This window comes from Podarcis filfolensis (genome assembly GCF_964270895.1).
Source record: "Podarcis filfolensis genome assembly, chromosome: 7".
Classification (NCBI taxonomy): domain Eukaryota; kingdom Metazoa; phylum Chordata; class Lepidosauria; order Squamata; family Lacertidae; genus Podarcis; species Podarcis filfolensis.
In genome coordinates this window covers 25,942,299-25,970,185 of record NC_139603.1, presented here as the reverse complement: position 1 = coordinate 25,970,185, position 27,887 = coordinate 25,942,299, and the positions used below count along the sequence as shown (strand labels likewise).

The following is a 27,887-nucleotide window of genomic DNA, read 5'->3' as shown; positions in this document are numbered from 1 at the left end:
AGGACAGGTGGCAACAGTGTATGGCTAGGGTGATCAGTTCAAAGAGTGCAGAGAACTACTTCAACAGAATGCCAAGGAAGAAAACGCAAGGTGCCACAGTTTCATAACATGTTCTTCTTCTTTCAGTTACCCTCTCCCACAAGTTTCCCATACCCTCCACACACTTCTCTAATATCCCAGCAAACACCAACTGGCAAAATAATGCAAGAATCAGAAGACAGCACCACCTAACAGAACCTTCCCTCCTACATTACCATAACACTACTGTCTGCTACAAGTTGCCACAAAATACAAGTTTATTTTACCTGATTGACTTACTTAAGACCACTTTTTGCCATCAACTATATGCCATCCAGCCACTCCGTCCTGCACTGTGTTGTACCAGGATGATCTTTCTCCTTTTGTCTGTCTTGTTTAAATAAAACATTTTTTTAAGAAAAACCAAAGCGAAACCCAAATGTTTCTTTCTGAGCTAATTTGCAATTTGTTTTGCTTAGGGGATTTGTAAGGTTGAATGAGTAAGACCGTGACATTGTTCTTTGGCTTAAATTATTTATTCTTTCAACAGTGGATCATTTAGTGTTTGAATAGTTGGTGGAGTACAAGACAGGTTGGTGTTTTTAAGAAACCACTCACACACACACACACACACACACACACACACACACAAATCAAAAGCGCTAAACCCCAACACAAATAGTTATTCAAAGAAATTAAATTGTATATAAAAAGATCAGCCAAATGTGCTTAGTGTCCCACACGCAAGTCAAATGTAGTCACAATCAGGCTGTGAAAAGAAAACACCAAGTACTATAGCACACCGTTCATTAAAAAAATATGTGACTTCTATCATTCTTAATGGTTCCATTGTGAAAAGCTTTTAAATAGCTCCTTTGTTTGTCCAGCACCTAGAATACCACTGACAAGTAAAAATGTGAAGTAGTTGTAGTTCATAGCTCAATGTAGCCTGTAAGTTATGGTTTTGAAAAGAACTATTCTGGGAATGTTTTAAACTATACCCCAATGTATACCAAATTTTGTATGTGTTCGCTGAGGTTATCTTGCAGCCATAGCCAAAATGGATTGTGACATTTATATTTCGTAACTGTGAAGACTGAAAATATAAATTATTTTAAAATGTAATTTCTAGTAAACTCATGTGCATTCTTAAAACAAATTAAGGTACCTCTACCTGAGGATATCAGTTGCTGGTTAATTTCAGCCAAATTATACTTATTGAGGCATTAAATCCTTTGTTTTTTCATTGTCTTGCTCACCTATTTATTTTTCTCAGATTTACTAATTATCTTAGTAAATGGATATTGTAACATTGCTGCATTATAAAGGTGAACCTATTCTAATGTCATAAATAATTACTATGAGTATGTCACTAGAGCCAGCGTGGTGTAGTGGTTAAGAGTCTCGTAAACTGGTGAACTGGGTTTGCTTCCCTGCTCCTCCACATGCAGCTGCTGGGTGACCTTGGACTAGTCACACTTCTATGAAGTCTCTCAGCCCCACTCACCTCACAGAGTGTTTGTTGTGCGGGAGGAAGGGAAAGGAGAATGTTAGCCGCTTTGAGACTCCTTCAGGTAGTGATAAAGCGGGATATCAAACCCAAACTCTTCTAGAATGACAGCAAAATATAAGGTGGGACTGTGGGATCACAACTTATGCTGGTTTTACTTACACAATCATATCTTTATGTGGATCACAAAAAATAAATACAGTAAATAGAAAGGCTTACTTACTAGGCTCTGCATAGCTCCCAGGGCTATCCACAAAGGGAAAACCCTGTACAAAAAGAGCTTTTTATGCTCTCTGCCTTGCTTACTGAGCTCTGGAGACTCATGGGAGATCTCGGACAACAACAATCTCACCAGATCTCAGGGGACGGTTCAAGAGGCCATTCTGACTTTGCACAACTTTGCCTTTACGTGCAACTCCCATGAACATAGCCCTTACAGAAGTTGCAATCACACTGTATTCAACTCCTTTTTACTCAGAGTACAGCCATTGAAAGTAATGGATTTACTTTGAGTGAAACCTAATTGAATATCACTCATAATATCTGTGAAGTACGGCATCCAAAATGCCAGTTGGTCGTGGTGGATTTAGTATGATCACAGCCAAGTCCTTCTTCATGTAGGTAACAATAATATAAAGTTGGTAACACTAGCATGAAGCAAAAACCAATTCCCTCTTCTGAAAGGGCTATGGCTGCTGAGTAAACCTGTTGTCAATTTTATTATGGTTATCACTTATTTTATTTTTATATCTTTATTTCGCTGGAAACAGCCTAGAGTCTGAACCCCAGTGGCCTAACTCACATAACGTCCACAGATGTTGATACAGGAGCAGTCTGGGAATCAGTGGAATGGCTCTCACAGTAGTCTGGTAATTTATACATGAGATCTTAGAAAATATGTATAAATGTAATGTTCAATATTTAATTTTTTTAAAAAAGACTTCTGAAGTACTATCACAAGAGTCACATGCACATTCTGCCATGTTTTACAATTCCAATGCAAAATTAGTTACTTGATAAAGATGAGGATTCATATTCATTATATGACCTCATTTACACATGTCAACATCTCCCTAATATAGAAAGAAAACATATAAAAGTGCTGTGTTTGTGTGGTTTTATACTGCTTTTCTTCACCAGTGGTAGCTCATGACCTGGAATATGTCTTATTACACCTACTAAGGCAGTATTCGTTTATTGATGTATCCCTCAGGGGGGAAAAATTGGCTTCAAGTTCATGCGACACCTCTGTTTCTGCAACAAAATAACACCTTCTCAATCCAAGATGGAAACAATATGAAAGTTAATTTAAATGTACTTAAAAAAATTAAGCTGCTTTATATTAAAACACATTATCAGCTTGATTAGGGAATACAATGATAAATTTGATTAAAATTTTAATTTGGATTTATATTGTGCAAATCTCTCACACTAGTAATTACTTCTACACAAGGCAATTACTTCTACACATGCATAAACAATTGTTTAGACTCAAAGGCAGGATCTCCAATACATTAGTGGAGATACTATTCTATTTTAAACAAAGATGCAAGATTATTTAAAGGGCGGAATTGTATTTGTGGAAACTATTTAATGTGTCTATTGGAATGGCTCTAAAAGGAAAGCTGGGTTTCCTCTTCTGGCTAAAAGTAATTAAAGGGTAGGGGGATGTCCTGTGTTAGCAAACTCAATCAGCAGTCTAGAATTCATTTTGGAGACATTTCACCAACTACTCCCTCAGTTTTTCAAAGGAAACATCTTATTTCCTCAGTTGTGAGAGAATGGGTTTGACATTCAATACACCTGTGAACCTAACAAGACAAATTCTTGCGAGGGAAAAGTCCCTCTCGGTGCCACTGGACTCTGCTGGTTTTGATCTCTAAAACACCAAATTAGGTTTAGCCAGTGATATTTTTCTAGAAAAAGAGGTGCTGGAACTCACCATGAGCACCTCCCTCATTCTCTTGGAATTGCAATGGAGTCCACTGGAAAGGTGTCAGAACTGAGTCCCAGTAAGTTCCGGATGAAAAAAACCCTCCTGGGTTGAGCCAACAGGTTGCCTTCCAGATGCTGTATGGCTGCTAATTACATCAGGCCTGGCTGATATGGCCAGTCATCAAGGATGATGGGAACTGTAGTGTAGTATCCAGAGGGCATCACATTGGCTAGCCCTGTCCTGAAAGGGTTCAGGATATATCAAGGTCCCTACTGTGAACTTACCCATATATAAAAAGGCTCTGCTTCAAGGTCTTGCTGCATATTACACGGAGCAACGGTAAACAATTACCTGAGGCAGATCCTTCTCAGCTCTTAGACTGTGGCACTTCCACTCTAGGGATGTTCACCTTGCCTCACCCTTGTTGGCCTTTGGGCAACAGGTTTTGGCCTAAAGCTTGCCGATTGGAAGGTCAGCGGTTTGAATCCCCATGACAGGGTGAGCTCCCGTTACTCGGTCCCAGCTTCTGCCAACCTAGCAGTTTGAAAGCACATCAAAGTGCAAGTAGATAAATAGGTACCGCTCTGGCGGGAAGGTAAATGGTGTTTCTATCCGCTGCTCTGGTTTCACCAGAAGCGGCTTGGTCATGCTGGCCACATGACCCGGAAAAACTGTCTGCAGACAAATGTTGGCTCCCTTGGCCAGTAGAGCGAGATGAGCACCACAACCCCAGAGTCATTCGTGACTGGACTTAACTGTCAGGGGTCCTTTACCTTTTTAAAAGTCCTTTGGTTCCAGCAAGATTTTGAGAGTTTTAAGTTAATGCTGCTAAGAATTGTAAGCTACCCTGACTACTGCACAGGCACTAAAAGGATGCAACAGAAATGTCTGCCGGTCCGTCTCATAAAGCTGGTTGACTGACCAAAGAGTGCTCACAAATGGTTCCTCAGCATCCTGGAAAAAAAGTGACAAGTGGGGTATCTGGTCCCCTTGTTCAACGTCTTTATAAATGACTTGGATAAAGGAACTGAGGGGGTGCTAATCAAATTTGCAGATGACACCAAACTAGGAGGAAGTAGCTAATGCTGCAGAAGACAGAACTGGGATTCAATATGACCTTAACAAATTGGAGAACTGGGCCAAAATTAACAAAATGAATTTCAATAGGAACAAATGTCAGCTTCTACACTTAGGCAAGAATAACCAACTGAACAAATATAAGTGGATGGACACCTGGTTTACCAATAGTACATGTGAAAAGGGTATAGGAGTCATAAAGACCACAAGCTTAACATGAGCCATCAGTGTGATGCAGCAGCAAAAAAAAGGTGATGCTATTCTAGGCTGCATCATCAGAAGTATAGTGTCCAGATCAAGGGAAGTAATAGTACCACTCTATTCTGCCTTGGTCAGACAACATCTGGAGTACTGTGTCCAGTTCTGGAAGCCATGATTTAAGAACAATATTGATAAGCTGGAATGTGTGCAGAGGAGGGCAACCAAGATGATCAAGAAACTAAGCCTGATGAGTTAAGGGAGTTGGATATATTTAACCTGGGAATGAGGAGACTGAGAGGTGATATGATAGTCATCTTCAAATATGAAGGACTGTCACTTGGAAAATAGAGCAAGCTTGTTTTCTCCTGCTCTGGAGGATAGGACCTGAACCAATGGGTTCAAGTTACAATAAAGTAGGTTCTTTTCTAAACATCAGGAAGAACTTCCTGACCGTAAGAGCTGTTCGACAATGCAGCAGACTCCCTCAGAAGGTGATGGACTCTCCTTCTTTGGAGGTTATTAAGCAGAGGTTGGATGGTCATCTGTTATAGATGCTTTAGTTTAGTTCAGTTGTATTGCAGGAGACTGGACTAGATGACCCTCAGGGTCCCTTCCAACTCTATGATTCTATGATGCTATATGTGGTAAATAAAGCTAATTTAATACAACAACTCTGAGCTTTACAGACTCTGATGACAGGCATGAATTGGAAAGGCTGTGCTATAGAACCTGAATTATGCGTGCAACTTATATGCATGTAGCAAAGTGGCGGAGACTCCTCTCGACCACGGACCACTTACACTGGGGCCATGTTTGACAGATTGGCAAGCATGCCCACCTGTATATCACCTGGTGCCATTTTGCCTGTGTGGGCTAAAATCAAACTGCAAGCACTGCAGATCAGCTGATTTTTCAACCCCCCTTTTGACCCAGCTATCATATACAAGATCAGCTGTAGAAAGGTGAGGGTGGCTTGAGCTAAACAGCCTCATGGGCCAAATGGAGAGACTTGGCAAGTCTAATTAAGCCTGCAGGCTGAATGTTCCCCACTGCTGGGCCTATGCTTTCCAATTGCTTGTCCATGAACTTAAGAGTTGTTAGGAAACCACTGTCACACAGCATGACAGTCAGGGAATTAATGTGGAAACCTGGAGCACATGCAGAAGCCCCTATGAGTACCTGAAGGGCTCTTCAGATCCCTGACTAGGCACTTAGGATACAGACCTGAAAAGCTGCAGAATATTAGCAGACCACAAAAAGAAGGAAAAGTACTGAGGAACAATAAATTCTAATGCACTAGTGACTAGGGCTTGGAGTGAACAGCTACCGACATGTTTAACTGTGTTGTTCTCTGGCTTTTATACTGAAATTTACTGACATAGCTTCTCTGTTTAATCTATAGGGTTTTAGATCCCCAGTTACTCAGTTATGTGGTTTAACAAGTTAGCTTTCCTTACCCTTGACAGAAGACCACCCTTCGCTTGGTAATAAATTGTTTTACAAGTCCAACCTCTTGCTCTCCTATCCACTTGCTCACTGTCTGGAATTCCATTAATAAATTTTATCAGTGAACCTCTTCAGACACAAAGCAGTTACAGAAGGTATGTAGTTTCAGCATTCTCAAAGAGCGGAAAATAAATTGTTCAAATGGCAAACAATTCACAGGCTGTGAGTCTATCCAGTTTACTTAGCAGGGTAAAGCAATCAAAATATGTTGGAAGGCATCATCATCTCTCAGTGGAATTGTACAAGGAATTCATTTATTCCACACAGCATTGTATGAAGTTTTGCAACACTGTCAAATGTTAGAACTATTTTAAATTGCATCTGCTAGGTATACTAGAATGCTCGTAATTGGTGATATCCCTTAATATCCTTGTTCACAACCTTACTTAAAAATATTAACAGGTTAACACATTCTGTATTATAATTATAGATTAATTCATCATGAAAGTTTGATCAATGTTAAGATCAGAATTCTAGGTCCATGACATTAAAAATGCCAAAAGGCACATTTCATCTAAGATATATACAACAGGAGCCACATCTCCCAGCTGAATGTAATATGTGATGTTAAGAAGCCTATGTTAATGAGAAAAATGTGTACTACTTCAGTTATGATCCTGCTAAGAAAGATTCCTTTCTTGCTGTTTAATAACAAAAAAGTTGCATTGTGGTATGAAATATCTGGCAGCAAGGAAAACAACAATTTCTGAATGCTATGGTTAAAAATATTTACCAGTCACAAAGGTCTGGAAATAGCTGGAAATTAACTTTCCATGAACCAGAAGGTAAGCTTAAAATTACACTTATGACGAATGTTAACTACAGCACCAGTTTAGGATATTAATGGAAAAACATCAGAATGTAAGTAGGACCACAGACATTTTCAATGCAACCTTTTTTGCAGTTCTCTGGATGTGAATAATCTGCAGAGATTTGCAAGCTAGCCAAACAGCAACAAGACTTGTCACATATGCTGACACAGAGAAGTGTAAATCCTCTAATATCTGATGACAAAACCAAACTACACTTTTCTATTCAGTTGCACCGATGACTTTCCATACATTCCACACCTGGAAAGTAGTTGAAGCAGCCAATAACTTAGAAACATACTTTGGCAGATGTCTATCTTGGAAACCACCAGAACCATTCATATGCCTCAAGTCAAGCAATGTACTTCAATCATTTGATAATATTAAAAGAGACTTCGGCTGTTCGTACGCTTTCCCAAGCAACGGCACACAACTCATACAAATAATAGCTATTTTATGAGTTAGATTTCTATCCCATCCCTCCTCCATATATAGTTCCCCTGTATAACTTCACAAACAATCTACACTGTTGTAGACCAGATAGAAAGGTACACATTACCCTTTGAAAATAAGCTTGTTTTTGCAAAAAAGAATCCATGTATTTATCTGTAGTATTTATATAATCACCTGTCAAGAAAAAGTTGCCACAAGTGGTGTGTACAAACTATAAAGTAGCTTATGAACATATCAGTAACACTGGTGCTACAAAGTTTGCTAAAAACTCTGGCTGCCTACACAGCATCAAGCCAAGTTAAAGCTTTATTGTTAGTGTGTAATGCCCCAAACAGCAAGGACCAGCCTACCTGAAGGACTGCATGTTCCTGTATACACCAACCAGATCGCTGCGATCATCTGGAGCATCCACCTTGACTGCACCCCAGTGACTTCATACTAGTTTATTTATTTCATAACGCATACATACCACCTGACTGTGAAAAACAGTCAAGTGGTTTACGAAAAGGATAATACAATAAAATTATCAGTTTTTTAAAAAAAACTACTTAAAACATTCAAACTAATTCATTTCTAAACTAATGTTTTAAGTGCCAGTGCTTTGGAACACTGCTATTACTTTCATTTGACTTATTGCTTTCTTTTATAAAAAGCAACTCAAGCAACTTACCAAGAAAAGGACAGACATTAAAACCAACTGGAAACTAAAACAGAGTGAAAGCTGGAAGTTCCCACTCAAATCAGACAGGCACTCAAAGTTCTGATACGCCACTGCCTGCTGAAAGTGTTTCTGTTTCACCAAGCGTTTTAAGAGAATTAATTTGATCCAGGTGTTGGTCATTTGTTCTGCATTCTATTATTTTATAATAATGGTTCTATTGTAAACCACCGTGCTCTTTTTGAACGAGCTGGCAGTTTTTAAATACATAAATGAAATAAATAAATAGAAGGTCTTCTAGAACAAAGGCCTTCCAACCTAGAACAAAGGAAAAGGTCTCCCCGGTTCAGGCTGGTTTGTCCATGGGCAAAGAGCAACTATTTTATGCTTCTGCAGCTACATATAGCTTTGGACATTTTTATCTTACATTTCAAAGATATTCAATGCTTTCCTAAGAAAGCTTTTTAAATACCACTTGTAGCGGGAATTTAACTTTTTTTGCCTGCGAAGTCTTCTTCTTCTCTCAAACTGAAAAATTAAGTCAGGAAATCCAGCCATCATCAGAAAGGAAAATACATGAATGAGTGATTTTGAGGTCATTTTGCAAACTGTTATTATGGGAACCTGACAACTGCCATATTTAGAAACCATATTAGTTGGTCCTCAAATGGACAGCATTGGTAGAATGATTTCTGTTCAGGTATCGCTTTGATGAGTTGGTTACCAGTATCTGATGTGGTCAAGGCCAAGGCTAAAAATCAAATCAAGGATTTTAGGCAGAGTTGTGATGTTTATTCAGGTTAACCAATGGGTATCGTTGCACAGCTAGCCAAAAACCACCATAGTTTTGAAGACTGGGCTTAGTTTATTTTTTGTCTTACACATTCACATCAAGATTTCAGTCCAGTCACAACAGATCTTTAGGCATAAGTTTTAATTCAGTCCCCCCACCCACCTGCGGCTTATAGGTTGTGCAGGAAAAATGAACTGAAAATGTAAAATAACTTGTTTTCAAATGGTGTAGAATAATGAAACATATTGTGCAAAACAATAGTTTCTATAATGGTTCAAATATTTAAAGAATGATACAATAATACAAAGTGGAAAGGGAGCTTTCCAACATTTTCCGACCTATATTCTTGAGCCATCTGGTGGCATGTTTGTTTCACTGCAGAGATATTCAGTATATATTCTTGAACAGGATCTCACCTCTACCCTTCCAGGTGGCAATTTGACATTACAGAATTCACACATAGTAAAATTCAGCAATACTGTGGTAATAAAGCAACATTTCATTTGCTTCTGGAAACCTGCTGGAGGATACTGGTTACACTACAGATGGACTGTTTCAAAAGCTACATTGTGAATCTAAGTGTTTCACAGTAAGCGCTGGATATTACCACCTCTCGCGATCTGCGTGATAAATCTGACCATAAACCTTCCTTCTTGGCCTTCAATACCTATCCCATCTAAACAGAAATAGTATTAGTGATTCATTTCTTAAAGAAATGAGCTCTCATATCCAAGATGTAAAACATAAAATTATTCTCTCTTAAGGGCACGTGAATTATACCATGCCCCAAAAGACTGGTTACAGTTCAAAATGCTAAATATAAATTGTTCTCCTGCTGCCAGCACTTTCAAGAGAACACATCGAGTGCCTTCGCCTATACAGTGGTACCTCGGGTTAAGTACTTAATTCATTCTGGAGGTCTGTTCTTAACCTGAAACTGTTCTTAACCTGAAGCACCACTTTAGCTAATAGGGCCTCCTGCTGCTGCCGCGCCGCCAGAGCACGATTTCTGTTCTTATCCTGAAGCAAAGTTCTTAACCTGAAGCACTATTTCTGGGTTAGTGGAGTGTGTAACCTGAAGCGTATGTAACCTGAAGCGTATGTAACCCGAGGTTCCACTGTAGTGGTCAACAGGCCTGCAAAAATTGATAATGGGCATTACACTAAAGTAAAGCCCTGATTTCAAAAGAACTTGCTTCCAATTAAGCTTAGTGTTAAAGGGTATTTAGAAGGGCTGTCTCTAAGAACAATGATATAAATAACCATTATATGATTAAGTAATTTCTTAGAATACTGCAGTACATTATTGAAATCTAGCCTTCAGCTACTTTTTTTTTGTGTGTGTGTCTTTTGCTCAATGTTAGGCAAGTTAAATACAGGACCTAATCTCCACTACAGCCTGTAAACAATAAATAAATTTAAACAGGTGGGCATCACATGGAGGCCTATTACAGTGGTGCCTCGGGTTACAGACACTTCAGGTTACAGATGCTTCCAGTTACAGACTCCGCTAACCCAGAAAGAGTACCTTGGGTTAAGAACTTTGCTTCAGGATGAGAAGAGAAATTGCGGCGGCAGCAGAGTGGTGGCAGCGGGAGGCCCCATTAGCTAAAGTGGTACCTCAGGTTAAGAATAGTTTCAGGTTAAGAATGGTCCTCCAGAATGAATTAAGTTCTTAACCCGAGGTACCAGTGTTATGTTGGAAGCTGAGGGGCTGACTGAAAGGTAGTTAATAGTTCCAATCTGAAGAAGAAAGCTGCATTAGTGCTGTTGTGTAAACTCTTGCACAATAGTTCTTTCAGTGCAGTACCACCACATTAGAGTTGCAAACTCGAATTAGAAAAATGATGATGCTCAAATCAATTCACAAAACAGTTGTGCAAAGACATACACAAGAGATTATGCAGTGCCAGTCAGAACTTCGCTCGATTTGGGTTCAATTTCCTCGCACAGGTTGAAAACAGCTCTTCTGTGATAGGAAGAGCACTTCTGTCAAGGGAAAGGCACATTTGGATTCAAACAGGATCCTCTCTTAAACCCTAATCCTGAAAATATTCACTCGGCTTCCAATATCCCTTTCATAGAAAACATAGTCAAGTGTACAGCAACAGGCTGAACCTTGGGAATTCTTGAAGGGCATTAATTATCCAGTTCCTTGTAGCCAGTCTGGCTACAAGCCCAGTTTTGCAACAGACTACTTGAGTTGATTGCAATGTACTGGGAGATTGGCACAGTAGCTATAGTTGGATGCAACATTGAACCATAGTTAGGCACTACCTGAAAATGCCTAGCCTTCTCCTGAGCTTGCACATGCCTCCTTTCTTCCTCCCCTGTGGCTCAGTAGAGGACCTTGAAACTATCCAGTACTTTCTTAATTGCTTACCACAAGCCAAATGAAGTTTGAAGCATATGCATGCACTGTTAGCTAACCCCAGCTTGTTGCTTTAACCAAACCAGGGAGCATCATTTAACAATAGTTAATCTCAACAAGCCAGTTCCATAACCAGTAAGTTGAAGTTGGCTTGTTTTGAACACTCAGTCCCAAATTTGGGGGTGGGGGGGGGGACCAGGTTAAAAAAAAGCAAAAGTTTCCAAATTCATCCTCCCAGCCACACTTGATTTATCAGCAGCTCTAGCTTTTAATTACTACAAAACAAACAGAAGTTACACAAATACATAAATATGATTATACAACACACCGTATTGGCCTGAATATAAGCCTCACTTTTTTCCAAATTCCAACCGTGAAAAGTTAAAGTGCGGCTTAAATTTGTAACCTCACAAAAAATGGCTTTTACGATATCACTGCTGAAACAGACATATGGTAAAACGGAACGGGTGTGAATGCCTGTGGAATTTTAAGGGAGCGGCTTATATTCAGCTATTGTCTTTTTTTCATTTTCCCCCTTGAATTTTAAAGGTGCGGCTTATATTCGGGTGCGGCTTATATGTGGGCCAATACGGTAATCACACTTAGACAGTTATGACATAAATTGATACTGATATAATTAATATGACAGGGAAAATCAACCAACAAATGACACCAACCAACAACCCTGGAGGCTTTGGCAGTCACATGTGTATAGATTTATATCAAAGAAAAGATCCTATATTTATTAACACTTTCCAAATTTTATTCAGTGACTTTAAGAGTCAGTGACTGACACACCCCGCTGAGCTACTAAAAGTTTAGTTGTAGTTTGCAAATTCCAGACAAGTTCTCTTTTCTTACATTGTACCTTGTTAACATTTTAATTACCCAGGCATCTGCCTCTTATTTGAGTGTTGGTTAGTTCTGGTACAATACTTCCTGATGATGATTTGAAACAGTTTGATGAGGCTTTTAAAAATGATATAGGATATATTTCTAAACTTTGATACTTATATTGATGTTTGACTTGTATTTTCTTTACTTTGTTAGACCTATGGGTGCTCCTACTGGAAGAAGGGCAAGGGGCAAAAATGATGTGTAAATAAATGTAATAAAATCATTAACGGTTATAGAAATTCCATTGGTTTGTAACACAAGTTACATCCTCTTCCAGAAGACTGAGAATTGGACTTTTCCTTATTCTTCTATACATCAATAAAGTCAACCACTGCCCACACCTCTTACCCTTATCTTTGCTTGGATATATTTGACTTAACTGATAGGGAAGTCATATACAATTGTTAGTTTAAAATAACTTGCTTTTATAGTAATACATAGACATAAGGTTGACTGAGCCTCATGAAAAGATATTTCATTACATGTGGGTTAATACTGGGCAACCCAGCGTCTCCCCCCCCCCCCCCCGCTTTTCTTCTTGACTATTGTTAATAGGAGCAAATAACTCGGTGATAACCTTTGTAAAAAAATTGTCACATTGGAAAGAGGTTAATAACAGATTAATACTTATTTTCATTTGTCAATGATTTTGCTCAGTGGCTTTCAATACCATTCAAAGTGGTCCCTTCTGGACTGTTTGTCTGGATCAGACAATATTTAGAGAAGTTACAAATAAATTATGAGAAGGAGAGTGATTCTCATGATTTCTTCCTCCTTTGAGAAATCAAACAGCCTGGTGGAAGTCTTCATAATATTTACTAACTACCTAGAAATAGAAGATGTCAGGTACCAGCTGAAATGACTCGTATCTCCAGAAATTGCATGGAATGAAGTGAGACTGGCCTTCTTCATCAGATGTGTCTTCACCATCAGTACTATCAGGGACAGAAAAGTTTGTCCTGGCAGAACATTTGCTTGTAAATTCCTAAAGATATGCAAACACTCTGAATCAGAAATAACAAATCTATAGATGGGCAGTTAATAAATTATTTTCTTCACCAATTAAGATGTGTTTTCTCCACCTATATTTTAAATCAGGTGAAGAGCTTCTTTTGGGTCTCTCAATGAAATCTTTCAGAAATAATCAAGCCAAGAGAAACATTTGCTGTTTTCCCTACTTCCAAGATGCCATGTTATGCATCATTCAACAGGTTAGCATTTAGTACATATTACGATTTTGTGATGAACGCAGAAGCAAATTGACTAAAATCCTGGAGTCTCAGTGAAACCTTATAGGAAAGGGGGAAAGCAGGATAGATGGGAATTAGTTTGTAACAAGCACTTAAGTACATAGAATTCAAAACTGAAAAAAGGCAAACAGGCAAATATGTTTCCCCCACGTTTTTTACCCAAAACTACATGCTTTGTTTTAAGTTACAACCCTAACAACATTTTACTAGATGTCCTTCATTTTTCCATAGTTACTAGTCAGCCAGTAACAGACAACTTTGCTCTCCTTCAATTAGTTTGAAAGTGAGAAGCCATAAGTAAAGTACTTTTAAAAAGCATCTGGTTCTCCTCTGATAGAATATGCACAACTCTTTCTGAACTCAGAATCCAAAACAGGGGTGTCTAGATTTTGAGATGAGAACATTTAAGAATTAGTTCACTGATGAAGAAACTGGAATACAAAAGTTCTTTCCTTCTCATATTGTAGGTATAGAGACTTGTGAGATAAATTGTTTGCAGACTTCATAGGCTACAAACATACAATACCTACACCAGCTTTGGATTTCAGAATAAAGGACACAATTTTGAACCCTATCATCAAAAATTGTAATGAGCTAATGTGTTGCCTTGCCACGAAACATTAGCAGTTTCTATTCAAATACTGTATTTACTTGAGTCTAATGTGCCATAGAATCTAATGCGCATCTCAATTTTCAGAACCTTGAAACCAAAAAAAAAGTATTCACTGAGAAATGTAAATGTGCCATCAAATCTAATGTGCACCTTCATTTTCGCAACATAATTTGGCCAAAAAAGGTGAGCATTAAATTCGAGTAAATACGGTATATGAATAAGAAACAATATTTTATAGATCTTCAACACTTACAAATTATTTTTACTAATTATTGTTTTCATTTGATAAATATAATGAGGTATCACTGAAATTCTGGTAAAAATTGTATATTATTTGCACAGGGATAAATCACAACTTGAGCAGTAGAAGAGAAACTATTTTTCGTGCTTATTTTTAGATTCCTTGTGTCTAAAGTCAAAACCGAAATTAATTGGTGCAGTGTCACAGCAATCACAGAGAAACCTTAAAATAAACTTGGAACAAATATGAGAAAAGATTAAAGCAAAGACAGAGTAATAGAAGTACATAATGTATTCCTTCCACAAGCAAAAAAGAATAGTCACAATCTGTAGGCTTAGATTCTCAAATCTAAGAATTAAACATGACTGTGCCCTTCTTTCACCGTATGTTTGTAAGACACCCTTCGGTAACAAACAATATTTATAATCAAATCCTCAAAACTTGGTAGTCTTCCTTCCAGCAGGTAGGCTTCCAATTCCTGGCTAGTACAGACTCACCCATATCAACATGAGTTTCCTAAAATAGTTAACACACACACACATATCATCCATTATACACAAACCAGCAAGAAATCCACCTTTGACTTGCATCCTACCTTTCATCTCACCATACTGCAGAAGTTAGATGATGTTATACAGCATATTGTTTTAAAAGTACCAAGATTCTTTAGCACTCCAGGAAAACACTGAAGTAACTGTAGCAGTTCTGTATCCAGCATTCCTGGGCAACTCTAAACCAGTTTTAAAGAAATCAAGTTTCATAAAAGGAAGTGTATCTCCCCTGTCTAGACACCAAATTAAGGAACATTCCCCCCATTTCTATTTAAAATATAGGTTATATCTAACACATAGCAAGTATAGTTGTTTACCAAGAAAAAAACCCCCCACCTAACCTAAAACTTTAAATGTTAACTATTTATTTTCCTTAATATGTGGCAGTATTGCAGAGATATTCCCTCAAAATAATATTTCTTTCTTTGTTATATTGGTTCCCAGCCCTTTCCCAAAATCTCAAGACTGGACACAGTAAGAATAAAATTAGTCTTAAAAAACAAAAATATTACACACAAACCTAAAATAAAATACAGTGTCAGATACAAAAGGGAAAATTCACATCCATCTATCCCCATTTCAGCCTGGGTAAAAAGTTGCACCTTGGCACAGCACAGAAATGTGTACAAAGTATGTGCAGGGCACACAATCAAGGGAAATTTTTTAACTTGGGAGCCACTACTAAGAAGGCTCTTCCACATGCTGCCACTCCTCAAACCTCCGAGGGTGGCTGAATTGTTAACAGACACCCTATGAATGAAAGCTTTTTCTGTTTTGGTCTGTGTGGGGTGAGGTGATCTGTCTGGTTATGGGGACCGCAGCTGCTTAGGGCTTTATATTTCAAAGACCAAGACCTTGACTAGGACCTAAAGTGGACAGGCAGGAAGTGAAGTTCCCTCAGAACAGGTGTTATGCGAGCTCTCCCAGTCACACCTGTAAGCACCCTTGTAGCTGAATTCCACACCACCTTGAATGGAAGCCCCATATAGAACACTCTGCAATTATTCAGAGGAGAAGTTACTACAGCATGGATCACAGTTGCTAAGCCTTCCCTCTCCAGGAAGGGCTATAGCTGGGCATCAAGTGACAGATTGGATCAAGCAGCACAAATTCTTAAAGCTTCCTGGGATATGGTCAGTGGACAGCGCACCCACAAGACTGGTTCTCTATGCCTAAATCTACCCCAAAACCTGTGTGTTGTTTAAATAGCAGCTGTTGGTGGTCTATCCAATGGAATAAGATGATCAATCATTGACTGCTTCTAAAAAGATGCTGGACAGGGATCAGTTTACTGGCATGTGGCTGAACCTATATACCAGGCATAGGCAAACTTGGCCCTCCTGATGTTTTGGGACTACAATTCCCATCATCCCTGACCACTGGTCCTGTTAGCTAGGGATGATGGGAGTTGTAGTCCCAAAACCTCTGGAGGGCCAAGTTTGCCTATGCCTGCTATATACCAATAAACAAAGCTGATGCTTAAGTGAACTAAGGAGAGGTCTCTTTCTTAGCTGAAGGAAACTTGAAAGGTGTTTAGGAAATCAGGAAAGAGGGAAGAAATGATAACTTTCTCCCCTATTTTCTAAATATCTGAAAAAAACCTTATTTTCAACCACTCGTAAATGAATTGTAAAGAATATATTCATTCCTTCAAGGGGGAAAAGCATGTTAAGATAGCATGCAAGGCACATGCAGTTCCTTCTTGTTCTTTGAAATATTTCAAGTATTAGTAATAAACTACTTTGATTGCAAAGCAAGTTGCATTTATGGCCTGTTCGACATTTACTTTGTGCCCTCCAGATTTGTTGGACTGCAGCTCCAATAATCATGGCCAGTGGTCAGAAATGATAAAGGTTTTAAGTCCAACAACATCTGGAGGACCACAGGTTCCGCAGCCATACTTTAGGCACTACCAAAACACATTTGCAATGACTTAGAGATCTGCTTTAAAAGGGAAAAAAGAAATCAGTTAACACATAAATATGATGGAGCAGTTCCATCACTACAAAACTGCTCTTATTCTAACCAGCCAAATCTTCGGCTACAGCACCTAGTTCATTGTACATTTTATTTTGTTATTTAAAATAATATAGGATTAATTTTCTGTTAAAAGTTTCAGTATTCAACATTTTTAAAAAAGAAAAGAAAAAAGAAGATGCATTAGCAAATAAAAAGATGCCCTTGCTACAAGATTAGTTAAATTTGGACATTCTTAGCACATACAAAACACAATTGAGAAGTGAGAAAATAAAGAAAATAAGTATTTAAAACACAAACACAATAATTCAATAGTATACTTATTGTACAAAGCCTAGTGGAAATTTGTCTAGAGTAACTCAATTACAGGAAGTCAGACATAAAAGCTCTGGTTTCCACCTAGTACAGTAGTTGTACAAATGTAAAAAAATGGCAGAGATTTCAGAAATATAAAACCTGGTATAAATGATTGCCCTCAAAGTAAATGGTATCAATATTTGCTCTACTAAAAATCACAATAACCTTTGTGTGTTCACAGATAAGTAGCCACTCCAAATGGCCCATTATACCGGAGCCAACAGAGACACTGCTCTTGCAACAGAAAACAATACTTCATTTTATATTAACACTACACTAAACCTTGAATACCTATTCTTGACTTATTTTCAAAAGAAATTACAAGTAAGATTCTCCACACTAGTGAAAAGGAAACATCAAATTTAAGTCCGGTAGATAAATAATGGCCTCGCCAAACTTTTTTGCCTCGGCATTTCTCCATTCACAGATCTCCAGAGAATTAAGATATGAACTGAATTTCAGTTATCTGAGTGGCTTCAGTTATCTGGGACAACCCAGCCAGATTATAAACACAGCTAGGTTATAAATAATAAAATTATCATCATCATCATGATTTGCAGTGACACCAACAGCTTGCTATAATATACAGTGGCACCTCACCTTAACCGCCCTGAGCCTGGTCTTGGCTGGGGAGGGCGGGGTATAAATAAAAATTTATGATGATGATGATGTTACTCTCGGGTAATGTAAACTTCAGGTTGCAAAAGCAGCAAATCCAGAAGTGTTTCACCATGCGTGCATGCGCAGAAGCACTCTACTGTGCCGCGCACATGCACATAAGCAGTCTGCTGCCGCACGCGCATGCACAAAAGCGGTCCCTCTGGTTGCGGAAACCTCGGGATCCAACCGGAGCTCCGGAACAGACCCTGTCCACAACCAGAGGTACCACTATATTCCTATCCAGGAAGTGAAATCTTATTTGACTCTAGGAACCTAAGAAGCTGCCTTGCATTGTGTCAAACCATTGGTCCAGCTAGCTCAGTACTGTCCACACTGACTGGCATCAGCTCTCCAGGGTTTTAGGCAGGAATCTCCTCCAGCCATACCTGGAGATGCCAGGGATTATCCTGGGACTCTCTGCATGCAAGGCAGATGCTCTGCCACTAAGCTACAGCCCTTCCCTATGGTAAGTGTGGTGTTTCTACGGAGCCCCTGGTCGTCTCACAGACTATTGACCCGTACACCAATAATCCGCTGCCACCAACCAGGTCCTCCCCAGTAAATCACTTAGTCTCAGTCAGGTTCTTAACAAAGAAGAGTGTAGTTTATTGCAAACACAAATAAACTTCAACTGCATTCAAAACGTTGTTACTCTTTACCTTCTTAGTCTTATTTTAGCCTGTCTCTAACTCTTCCACCTCCCCTCACACAAGAACCAACTGCACTGTCTCTCTATTTCCAATTGTCTGCCAACTGCTTTCCCAACCAACTGAAACCAAATAACCCAAATCTCAGGCTAAGCCCTTTTATAAACAGGTAGGCTCTGCCTCTGGCTTTTCTATTGGTCTACCTATTAACTCTCCCTCTCCCCCCCCCCCCCCGTACAGACATTTTTAAAAAGAACGGGCAAACGCCACAGTAAGCAATGGTGATCAAAAGTTGATTGCGTTGTGACCTGCACTTAGGCTGCCACAGGAAGAAACAAATTACTGAATTCGACACAGAAGCAAAGCAGAGCCTTCAGACCAGCCAGCAGCTTAGGTGTGACTCAGTGGTGTGCGGTGAAATTTTTCATAGGGGAACAGTTAGGGCCAGAGGTGCCAGCTTGCGAGGCATGGGGCAACGTCACACATGTGAGCATTGTGCAGAAAACTCCCAGGCTTTGGGAAGGGGGCATCGGGCCTCTGACAGGATGCTGGAGCCCTCCTGCCTCCCTCCCAAAGCCAGGTAGGCTTTGGGAAGGTGGCAGAAGGGCTCTTGGACCCCTCAGAGTATCGCATCTCCCTCCGTAAATCAAGCAGAAGATTCCCAGGCTTTGGAAGGAGACACCGCCACCAGGGGAACATTTATGGGACTAGCCTAGTGCCTCTAGTCCACTGACCGCACGCCACTGGGAGACTCTCATATTCCGCATGTACTGTGCATAGTGGCCATCTTTCCAGTGACTGGAGTCCTGGGTTGGGGAAGAAGGGAGTTTTGGAGTCACTGCTGCACTTTGTGCTTGTCACTGAACAAAAGCTACATTGAGGAACAACGACATTTCCAATCCACAAATCTAGAGGAGTTGCATCTTCTCTGCCCCAAATATGCACATTGCCTGGACATACTAGCTTAACTTTAAACCCAGAATTCTTACTCTCTCCACCACGGCACCACACTTGCTAATACAGTGGTACCTCCGGTTACATACGCTTCAGGTTACATACGCTTCAGGTTACAGACTCCGCTAACTCAGAAATATTACTTCGGGTTAAGAAGTTTGCTTCAGGATGAGAACAGAAATCGTGCTCCAGCGGTGCGGCAGCAGCAGGAGGCCCCATTAGCTAAAGTGGTGCTTCAGGGTTAAGAACAGTTTCAGGTTAAGAACACACCTCCAGAATGAATTAAGTACTTAACCCGAGGTACCACTGTATTCCAGATATTGAAAGGTTTTCAGTTTGTTTTGTGGTAAGCAAAAACTGAGACCAAGGAGCTCAAATACTATACTTCTTAGTACGGTGGTACCTCTTCAGGTATCTGAAGAAGTGTGCATGCACACGAAAGCTCATACCAAGAACTAACTTAGTTGGTCTTTAAGGTGCTACTGGAAGGAAAAAAAAAATTTTTGTTTTGACTATGGCAGACCAACACGGCTACCTATCTGTAACCGTTCTTAACCTGAAACTGTTCTTAACCTGAAGCACCACTTTAGCTAATGGGGCCTCCCACTGCTGCCGCAGCACAATTTCTGTTCTCGTCCTGAAGCAAAGTTCTTAACCCAAGGTACTATTTCTGGGTTGGTGGAGTCTGTAACCTGAAGCATATGTAACCTGAAGTGTATGTAACCCGAGATACCACTGTATCTGCCCAGTAATGCATTCAAAGCCCTTAAAAGGAAAAAAAATGAACGCGGGGTGGGGTGAAGTGAAGTGAAGACATAAATATTAATATGTTTGGAGTATAGTAGAAGCTTAATGTTCAATACAGTTTTTGACCAAACTGGCTTGTCAACTCCATGAGTGCTCTGGAGTGTCAGTGTTCTTATTGCGACTAGCTGTCAGAGGCTCTCTGTACATTTATGTACGTGATCAAGTCTGATTGCTTATAGTAATGCTGCTTTAGCAAGCCATAGACAGCCAATTTACATGGCCGGTATTAGAAAACCTACTTCTTTGGTAAGCTATATCCATCTGTAGAACAGTTACAAATTATGTGCTGTTTGAAAAGTGACTTGATTTGTTAACTGTAACAATGTCCCTTAGTAAATGGAAACAAATGTGTTTTTACCAGTAACAAAGTTAATATTTTATGTTTTTTAACATATACAGTACTTGTTGCTAATGTTTTGCTTCCTTCTTCTTCACAATCCTAGAAGGCTTCTTCAATATTTTACTGAAATATTATGAATAAACTTTGGTTAGCTTACATTGTATCTAATCCTTTCCAGCAAGTGAAACACAAGGCTGCTGAATCTCAAGACTAACATTTTAGCACAATGGAGATAAAGGAAAAAGCTTAATCAGCTTGAATGAGAACAACATTTTATCAAGCATATTCTGTAGCCTGGTTCAGATGATGGTTCAAGTCTTCATAAACCCATCTAGGACACGAGGAGCTAGTGGGGGGCGGGTAGAGTGTTCGTGCTGTCATATGTTAGCTTCAGAATGAAAATCCAGGCAGATTTCCCCCTTTATATCCAAATGTGAACTTTAGCATATTGTCAGTTAACAAATCAGGAAATTATCCCAGGATTGTTTGGGAGAACCTGTCATATAAACTTTGAGCAATCTCTTAAAATATCAAATGCTAGAACAAATATGTAACTTCCTTGTAGGTATAACTATAACCTTGGAGCCCAGAAGAATGTAATACAGTTAGGGGTGGACTAATCTAGTTTCTTGTCAAGCACCTTGGAAAAAGGCCTTGGTTTTTTCCAGGGTGGAATGAGTCTAGAGTTCTCTGCGAAATGATTTGTATATGGAAAGGGTTTGTAAAAACAATTGAAAGAGAAAGAGGTTTAGCTGAATGAACTAAAAGGGGAAGCTTGTTCTAACATAGAAAATAGTATGAAATATTAAGAGGTTCAGTGTGGTATGAGGGAGCATATGGGCGAGTAATGTAATCGAAAAAGAGAAAAGTGTGAGTTGAGGGGACAACTAGATACTTGAAGCCAATATGGAAAATGAGTGCCACTCAGAAGAGTGGAATATACATCTGAGTAAACAGGTAGAAGATGGGAATGACCACGAATCATGGCTCTCTGACGTATTTTCAAATTCATTTGTCACTGTTACACTTCATACTTGTGAGACAGAGCTACAAAATTAAAGTTTTAGTACATGAATTTCTGAATATGTATACTTTTGTGCTTCCAGCAGGTTTACAATACTGATTATAATCTTGTCGAACACTTTATACTGCTGGGCATCCGGTGCATATCCTGTTAAAGGCAAACAGTACCAGTGATAACATATTGTAATCTTGAATATGTCATAAAAGGAACGCTAGCCAGTTTGCATTTCACAATAAGTCACACAATTCTGTCAAGTAAGGAGTGGGTTGTATCCAAAGCATCATCAGCAAGGTTCTGCTGGTGCAGCAGCTCTTCTGTTTCCTCTTCTCTCCCCACACTCCCCCCAAATCATCTTTGGAGGGTCTCCCAACCGTCTGTAGCTAACTTTGAAGGCACAGACAGGAGGAAAGGAAGGCAAGGTGTGTGTGCTAGCAGAACATGAGTGTTGGATACCACACAGTGTATTTTTAAAAAGAATTAAGCTGTTGTATGTACTTCCAGCTGGAGATGGCATAACATAACATTACACTCCATTCAGAAGGTCTGCAGAGAGATTGTAGAACCGTGAAAATAACTGTGCTTGGCTCTGTGTGTGATTTAATATTTATAACAATAGAGATACAGGTCATTTTGATGAGGGTTGGATTATAGATTAACAAAGTATTGGCCTAGACCCCATGGCTTTGACATGTTGCTGGTGCTGTCTGTTAACAGTCCCCTTATAATTAAACAAATAAATAGTTCTCTTTGGGCACAATTCAGCTAACTTACATAGACTGGATTGGATCCAGACTTAGGCTGCAATCCTAACTCCACTTACCAATGGAGTGCAGCCCATTTAATTCAATAAGATGTACTTCTGAGTAGATATGACAAGCATTATACTGTAAGTCATACGTAGACTAGACCCATTGAAATCAGTGGGATTTAAGTTAGTCATGACTAACTTAAATCACCTTGATTCAATGGGTCTTCTCTAAGAATGACCAAGAGAGCAATCCAAACTCCTCCCCCATCCAACTAGGATGGTGACCATCATCATATCCACAGCATCAAACCACCCAACTGGCAAGCAGAAGAGACTGTGTGGAGGAGCACCCCTGCCCAATCCACACACACCCCTCAGCTTGGCACAGAAGGGATTCTCAGAACCTGCTAACAAAACCAGGCACATCCATCACATTAGAAATACAAATTATGGCTATTAAAATATATCAAAAATGAGTTATGTATATATCTTGACTAATAGAACTAAAGTTTATTAGCAGCAGAGAAAAGGGAGGGAAAGAAAAAATGCTATATATTGTAGTCACTTGCCTTCACTGTAACACCTGCTGATTAGCAGCTTTTCCTTCAAAATAAAAGCAGCAATGTTAAGCACACTTTAAAAAGTGTATGTAACATACAACATAACCTGACTATAACAGGCTGCTGACAGCCCAGTTCTTCAGTTCTTGCAACTACTAAAAGAACAAGAGACTAGTGCTACCATAGAACTGAGTGCACACTTATGGTTTATTTCCCACATTATGCATTTTTACTCAGAACAAGCTCTTCCACATAGAGACTATAGTGCGATGTATAACAAGACAATAAAAATGTGGGGCGGGGGGTTGTACATATGCAGTATTTAATACAACATTTTATGAAAGAGGTCACCCACAATTCAGAGCTAATAGAATCATAGAGTTGGAACACAAGGATCATCTAGTCCAGCCCCCTACATGGGACTCAAACCCATAACCTTAAGTGTCTCATAAGGTCCAGTCACCGGCATCTCCAGTTGAAGGATCTGAAGTAGACTTCTGGTGGCCGCTTGACATCTCACATAGCTGCTAACAAACACCTATATGTCCACCACAGAGACATTTAGCCTTGAAACTCGTAACTGCACTGGTGCGATTAGTATTTCAGGTTCAGGTTTCACAAAGGAAACATATCACGTCGGTTCAGTCAAACTCATTTGCACTGATTCCCCTCTCCCTTTCCTCCCCCAACGCCAAATTCAGTTTTGCTAAGGCAGATGTTCCATGATACCTTCCACAACAGAAATAACAGGTCAGGTGGGACTAGGCTTCATCATCATCAGTGTTTTTTTCTGGGGGACGCAGGGGGACGCACCCCCCCCAAACACTTTGTGAATCTTTGTAGTTTTGTCCATTTACTGCATGTGTTTTTCCCAATTTGAACTATAAAACGGTGGTTTTCTTGAGTCAAAATGAGAGTACCTCTAAACATATTCTTTTTAGAAAAAAAGCACTGATGATGATGATGATAATAATTCAGCTTCTGCCTTCTGGAAGAAGGTACAGGGTTAGAAAGACTAGGACTAGCTACCTGAGAAACGGTTTCTATTCAAATGCGATTTTGGTTTTAAATGCAGCGTAAGGTAGTCCCTATGGGAGTATATTGTATTTAATTATGGGGTACCAGAGTTTTTAGGGGGCTGACCAGGCTAGGATAGCAGGCTTGTTGGTTTTTGAACGTCTGATGTAGCTTTTTTTCAATTTCGTTGTTCTGTATGGGACAATGACAATAAAGATTATCGTATCGTAATAATAGACTGGGCTGCACTTACCTGGCCCGTGATGCCAGTGACGAGGGCGACTTTCCTGGGGCTCATATCTGCACAGTTCTCTGTCGCCAAGCTCGAGCAGGTGTCTTCCTGCTGCTGGGAATGTGCCATGGCCCTGGCAGGGGAGGGGCTGCAGGAGTTTACAGATGCCGTGGCACCCAAGGAGCGGGGTAGCGAGGACGTGTGAGCTGTTACTGCGGAGAAGGCGTGTCGCCCCACGCGCTCGTTTCGAGGGCAGCAGCAGCAACCAAGTCCCCTCAGCTGCGCTCACAGGGGCGCTTGCAGGCTCCAAGTAGAGGGGGCATCACCTATTACCTGAGGCAGGGTGGGGGGACTTGACTGGCTTCCATGGCCGTATATTTGCTTTGCCGAGGTGCCCATTGGATACAAAAAGCCACCTAACCTCGACCCAAAAAATTAAGGTTTTTCATTCAGGGTGGGAAAGGTCGGGGCCAACATGCATGGGGAGCCTGTGGTGTGTGTCTTTACACCTGCCCCCCCCCCACTCTCTCCCGCCTTTTCGCCCCCTAGGTAAAGGTGAGCGCGCCTCAGGGGCTCCTTTCCCTATTGCCTCCCCTTTGCGGTCCCCCCCCCGGAACTCTTGCAGCGGGGTCCCTTTAAGAAAAGCACACACACGAGGGGATATAAGGTGTGGGACCGGCCGACCGGCCTCGTTCTTCTTTCCCCCGCACTCCGTTTCCGCTTCTTGAAAAACAGCGGCAGGCGCCTCCTCCGTCAGCCAATCACGAGAGGCGCCGCTTTTGCTCCCCCCTCCCTCCCGCGAGGCAGGAGGAGGCGGGCGAGTCATCACCGTGCGGCGAAAAGGTTTGCTAGAAGCGAGCGGTGGGCGGCGATTGGGTGACGTGACGGAGGAGGTGAAAGGAGGGAGGGGCTGCAAGAGGACTCGCCACAGCCGGCTTTGCTCAGGCTGAGGGAGGGGGGCGGAGCCAGAAGAGGGGACTTCCTAGGTTTTGATGACGCGAAGGGAGGGAAGAGAGTCCACGCGTCCTTGATGGGTCCAGAACAGGAAGCGTGAGGGAGCTGGGGGAGGGAGACTCAGCGCCCTCTACGAGCGGAGGAGTAAACTGCAGGCAAGTGAAGTTTTTCATGTTTTTTGAAGTTGCGTCGGGAAGATTTCGGGATATCACATGGCGGGACCGATTTTGAAGCAAAGGTGTGCACTCCCAAGCTCGCATTCCCAGCGTGTTGGCACTCCTGTCTCGGCAACGTCTGCGCTGGCGTGGTCATGTCCACAAAATTGAAAGTTGTTGAGCTTTCTTTAAGTTTTGCCCAAAGCTGTTGAGCTTTTGGGGGGCAAAATCGAAAAAATAAAAATGCCCTTTTTGAGATAAAACAGCAAAAACGGCACTGCCAACATGGGCTGCCATATATCCGGGTACTCCCGGACAAATGGTCAATTTCCGACTGGACACTGCTGCACAGCTGGGAACAGCATTATTGTCTGCGAAAATCCAGACATATGGCAACCCTATTTTAGCCAACTTTAGCCCATTTAAGTCTGCTTACCCAACATAGCCCCCTTAAGTCCCCATAGCCCACTTGGCTAAGTTGGCTAAGTGGGGAATTAAGTGGGCTAAGTTGTTTACATTGGGACTTAAGTGGAGGCTTAAGAGGGCTGCATGGGGACTTAAGTAGGCTAAGTAGGGACTTAAGTCCCCTTTTAGGCAACTTAAGATCCCACTTAACCAACGTCGCCCACTTAGCCAACTTAAGTCCCCTTAGCCCAGGGGTCTGCAACCTTTAAGACAAAAAGAGCCACTTGGACCCGTTTCCGAAGAAAAAAAACATGGGAGCCGCAAAACCATTGCTACATTTAAAGCATGCGCGCCGCTGCCCTCCGATCTGACAGCGGGCAGGAAGGTGACGTCGGGACGGTGCGTGACCGCCCCCATGCAACGTCACAGCCAGTACAGCGCCTGCCACTGTGGGGAGTGTTGGGGCGCACAATGCGCCTCCTCCCCTCGCTAGTATCCGCCCCGGAGCCGCGGCAAAGGTGTAAAAGAGCCACATGCGGCTCCGGAGCCGCGGGTTGCAGACCCCTGCCTTAGCCAATTTAGCCTTAGTGGAGACTTAAACTGGCAAAGTTGGCAGCATGGGCTAAGTAGGCTTAGTTTAATCTAAAAGGTGCTTTTTTTTTTTTTTGCAAACCATACTCAAATGTCTGTTATTCCTTGCATACAAAATTAATGTACTCCCCTTTTTATCCTGTACTTATGTCTTGTTCTATGTTTGTTTCATAAAACTCAGAATGTCTTTGAATACTGACAGCTCTTAAGCCTTTGCAGTTCTCGGGCTTTTTAAGCTCATTTTCTAGTTACTGTTCTGAGTCCAAGCTGAAAGTTTCTGTTTGTGTTCCAAGGAACATTCATGGTTTAGTCTAGACATATTCAAGATGCTTGTCCACCTCCCCCAGTGATAATTAGTTATTGGCAAGATTTTATCAGACTTCCTATGTAAAGCTTGTGGACTAGGTCACTTTTGAATGTGAGCTCTTCTAAAAAAGTATCTAATGTTTCATTAATGTCTGCAATACAATGAGAGAGTGGCGGTTCCACCAGACAGGTTATCTTCCATATTTGCTGAGATCATTTTGTTTAATTTTTCGTTTCCTACGTAAGTGTAGTTTGGTTAAACCCAGTTTCTTTGTATTAGCCCAGCATGCTGAAAACAAGAAATTGTGGTAGGAGGTGGGTGGAGTATGTGAATATATGAAAGAAGAGGGTGTGTTTATTAAAAAGCACATTAAAAACACTTTCTGCTATTTTATTCATAGCAAGCAACATTTTACTATTACACCTAACTTATTTGAGTACAACCACTGTTAGCCCCTAGCTGCTCTGCCAAGGCAGGAGTAGTGGAGGGAAACATCAGTGTCTGTGAGAAAACCTCTGCATGGTGCAGCACTGCCACAAATAACTTTATCTGTATTAGAAGAGAGGAATGGTGTCTATTTAAAGGGCTTCCGAGTGTCTTTGTTCACTTAAGTGCTGGCCTGAAATTGTAGTGTTGTGGCTTCCCCATATATTTAGAGGCAATTGTGGTTTGCCGGCATGGATCTAATCCATTTGCCTCGCATGAATCGCCTCTGCACGCTTAAATCCTATGATGGACTTGGCTGTCCCAGAATATCTGAGTACAGTGGTACCTCAGGTTACATACGCTTCAGGTTACATACGCTTCAGGATGAGAACAGAAATCATGCTCCGGCAGCGCGGCAGCAGCAGGAGGCCCCATTAGCTAAAGTGGTGCTTCAGGTTAAGAACAGTTTCAGGTTAAGTACGGACCCCCAGAACGAATTAAGTACTTTACCAGAGGTACCACTGTATAAAGTTTGCATCTCTTGATCACTTATCTTCCTGTAAATGAATCTACACGGGAAAGTTGGAGGAGCCACACACAAAGTCCAACGACTTCTTGCCTCCTCAATGGGGAGAGCCAACCATAGGGAGCTTATTAGTTGCTGCTCTGTTATGCATATGTATTCTGCTAGCCTAAAGAGATGAACCTGGGGGATTGGGGAGATGGATTTCTCATATCCCAACTGTTCAGGCAAACAATAGCAAAATTGGCAGGTGCTTATCTAAGTTGATTGGTTGGTTTCCACAATGAAGGCGAATACTTTACAAATTCATATCAAACCA

At 40.8% G+C, this 27,887-nt stretch overlaps 1 protein-coding gene across 3 annotated transcripts in view; it reads right to left on the bottom strand.

Annotated features, from left to right (window-relative positions):
- GMDS (GDP-mannose 4,6-dehydratase) overlaps nt 1-25,002 on the bottom strand; it is a 279,224-nt gene extending 254,222 nt beyond the window's left edge. The window contains exon 1 of one of the 3 annotated variants that reach the window (XR_014550618.1): nt 24,229-25,002. Coding sequence is in view for 2 of the 3 variants with exons in the window: in XM_083623997.1 (XP_083480123.1) it covers nt 24,229-24,336 (108 nt within the window). In the remaining variant the exon portion in view is untranslated. The remainder of the gene's footprint in view (nt 1-24,228) is intronic. The other 2 variants (XM_083623997.1, XM_083623996.1) reach the window with 2 other exon arrangements.
- Nucleotides 25,003-27,887: the final 2,885 nt, after the last annotated feature.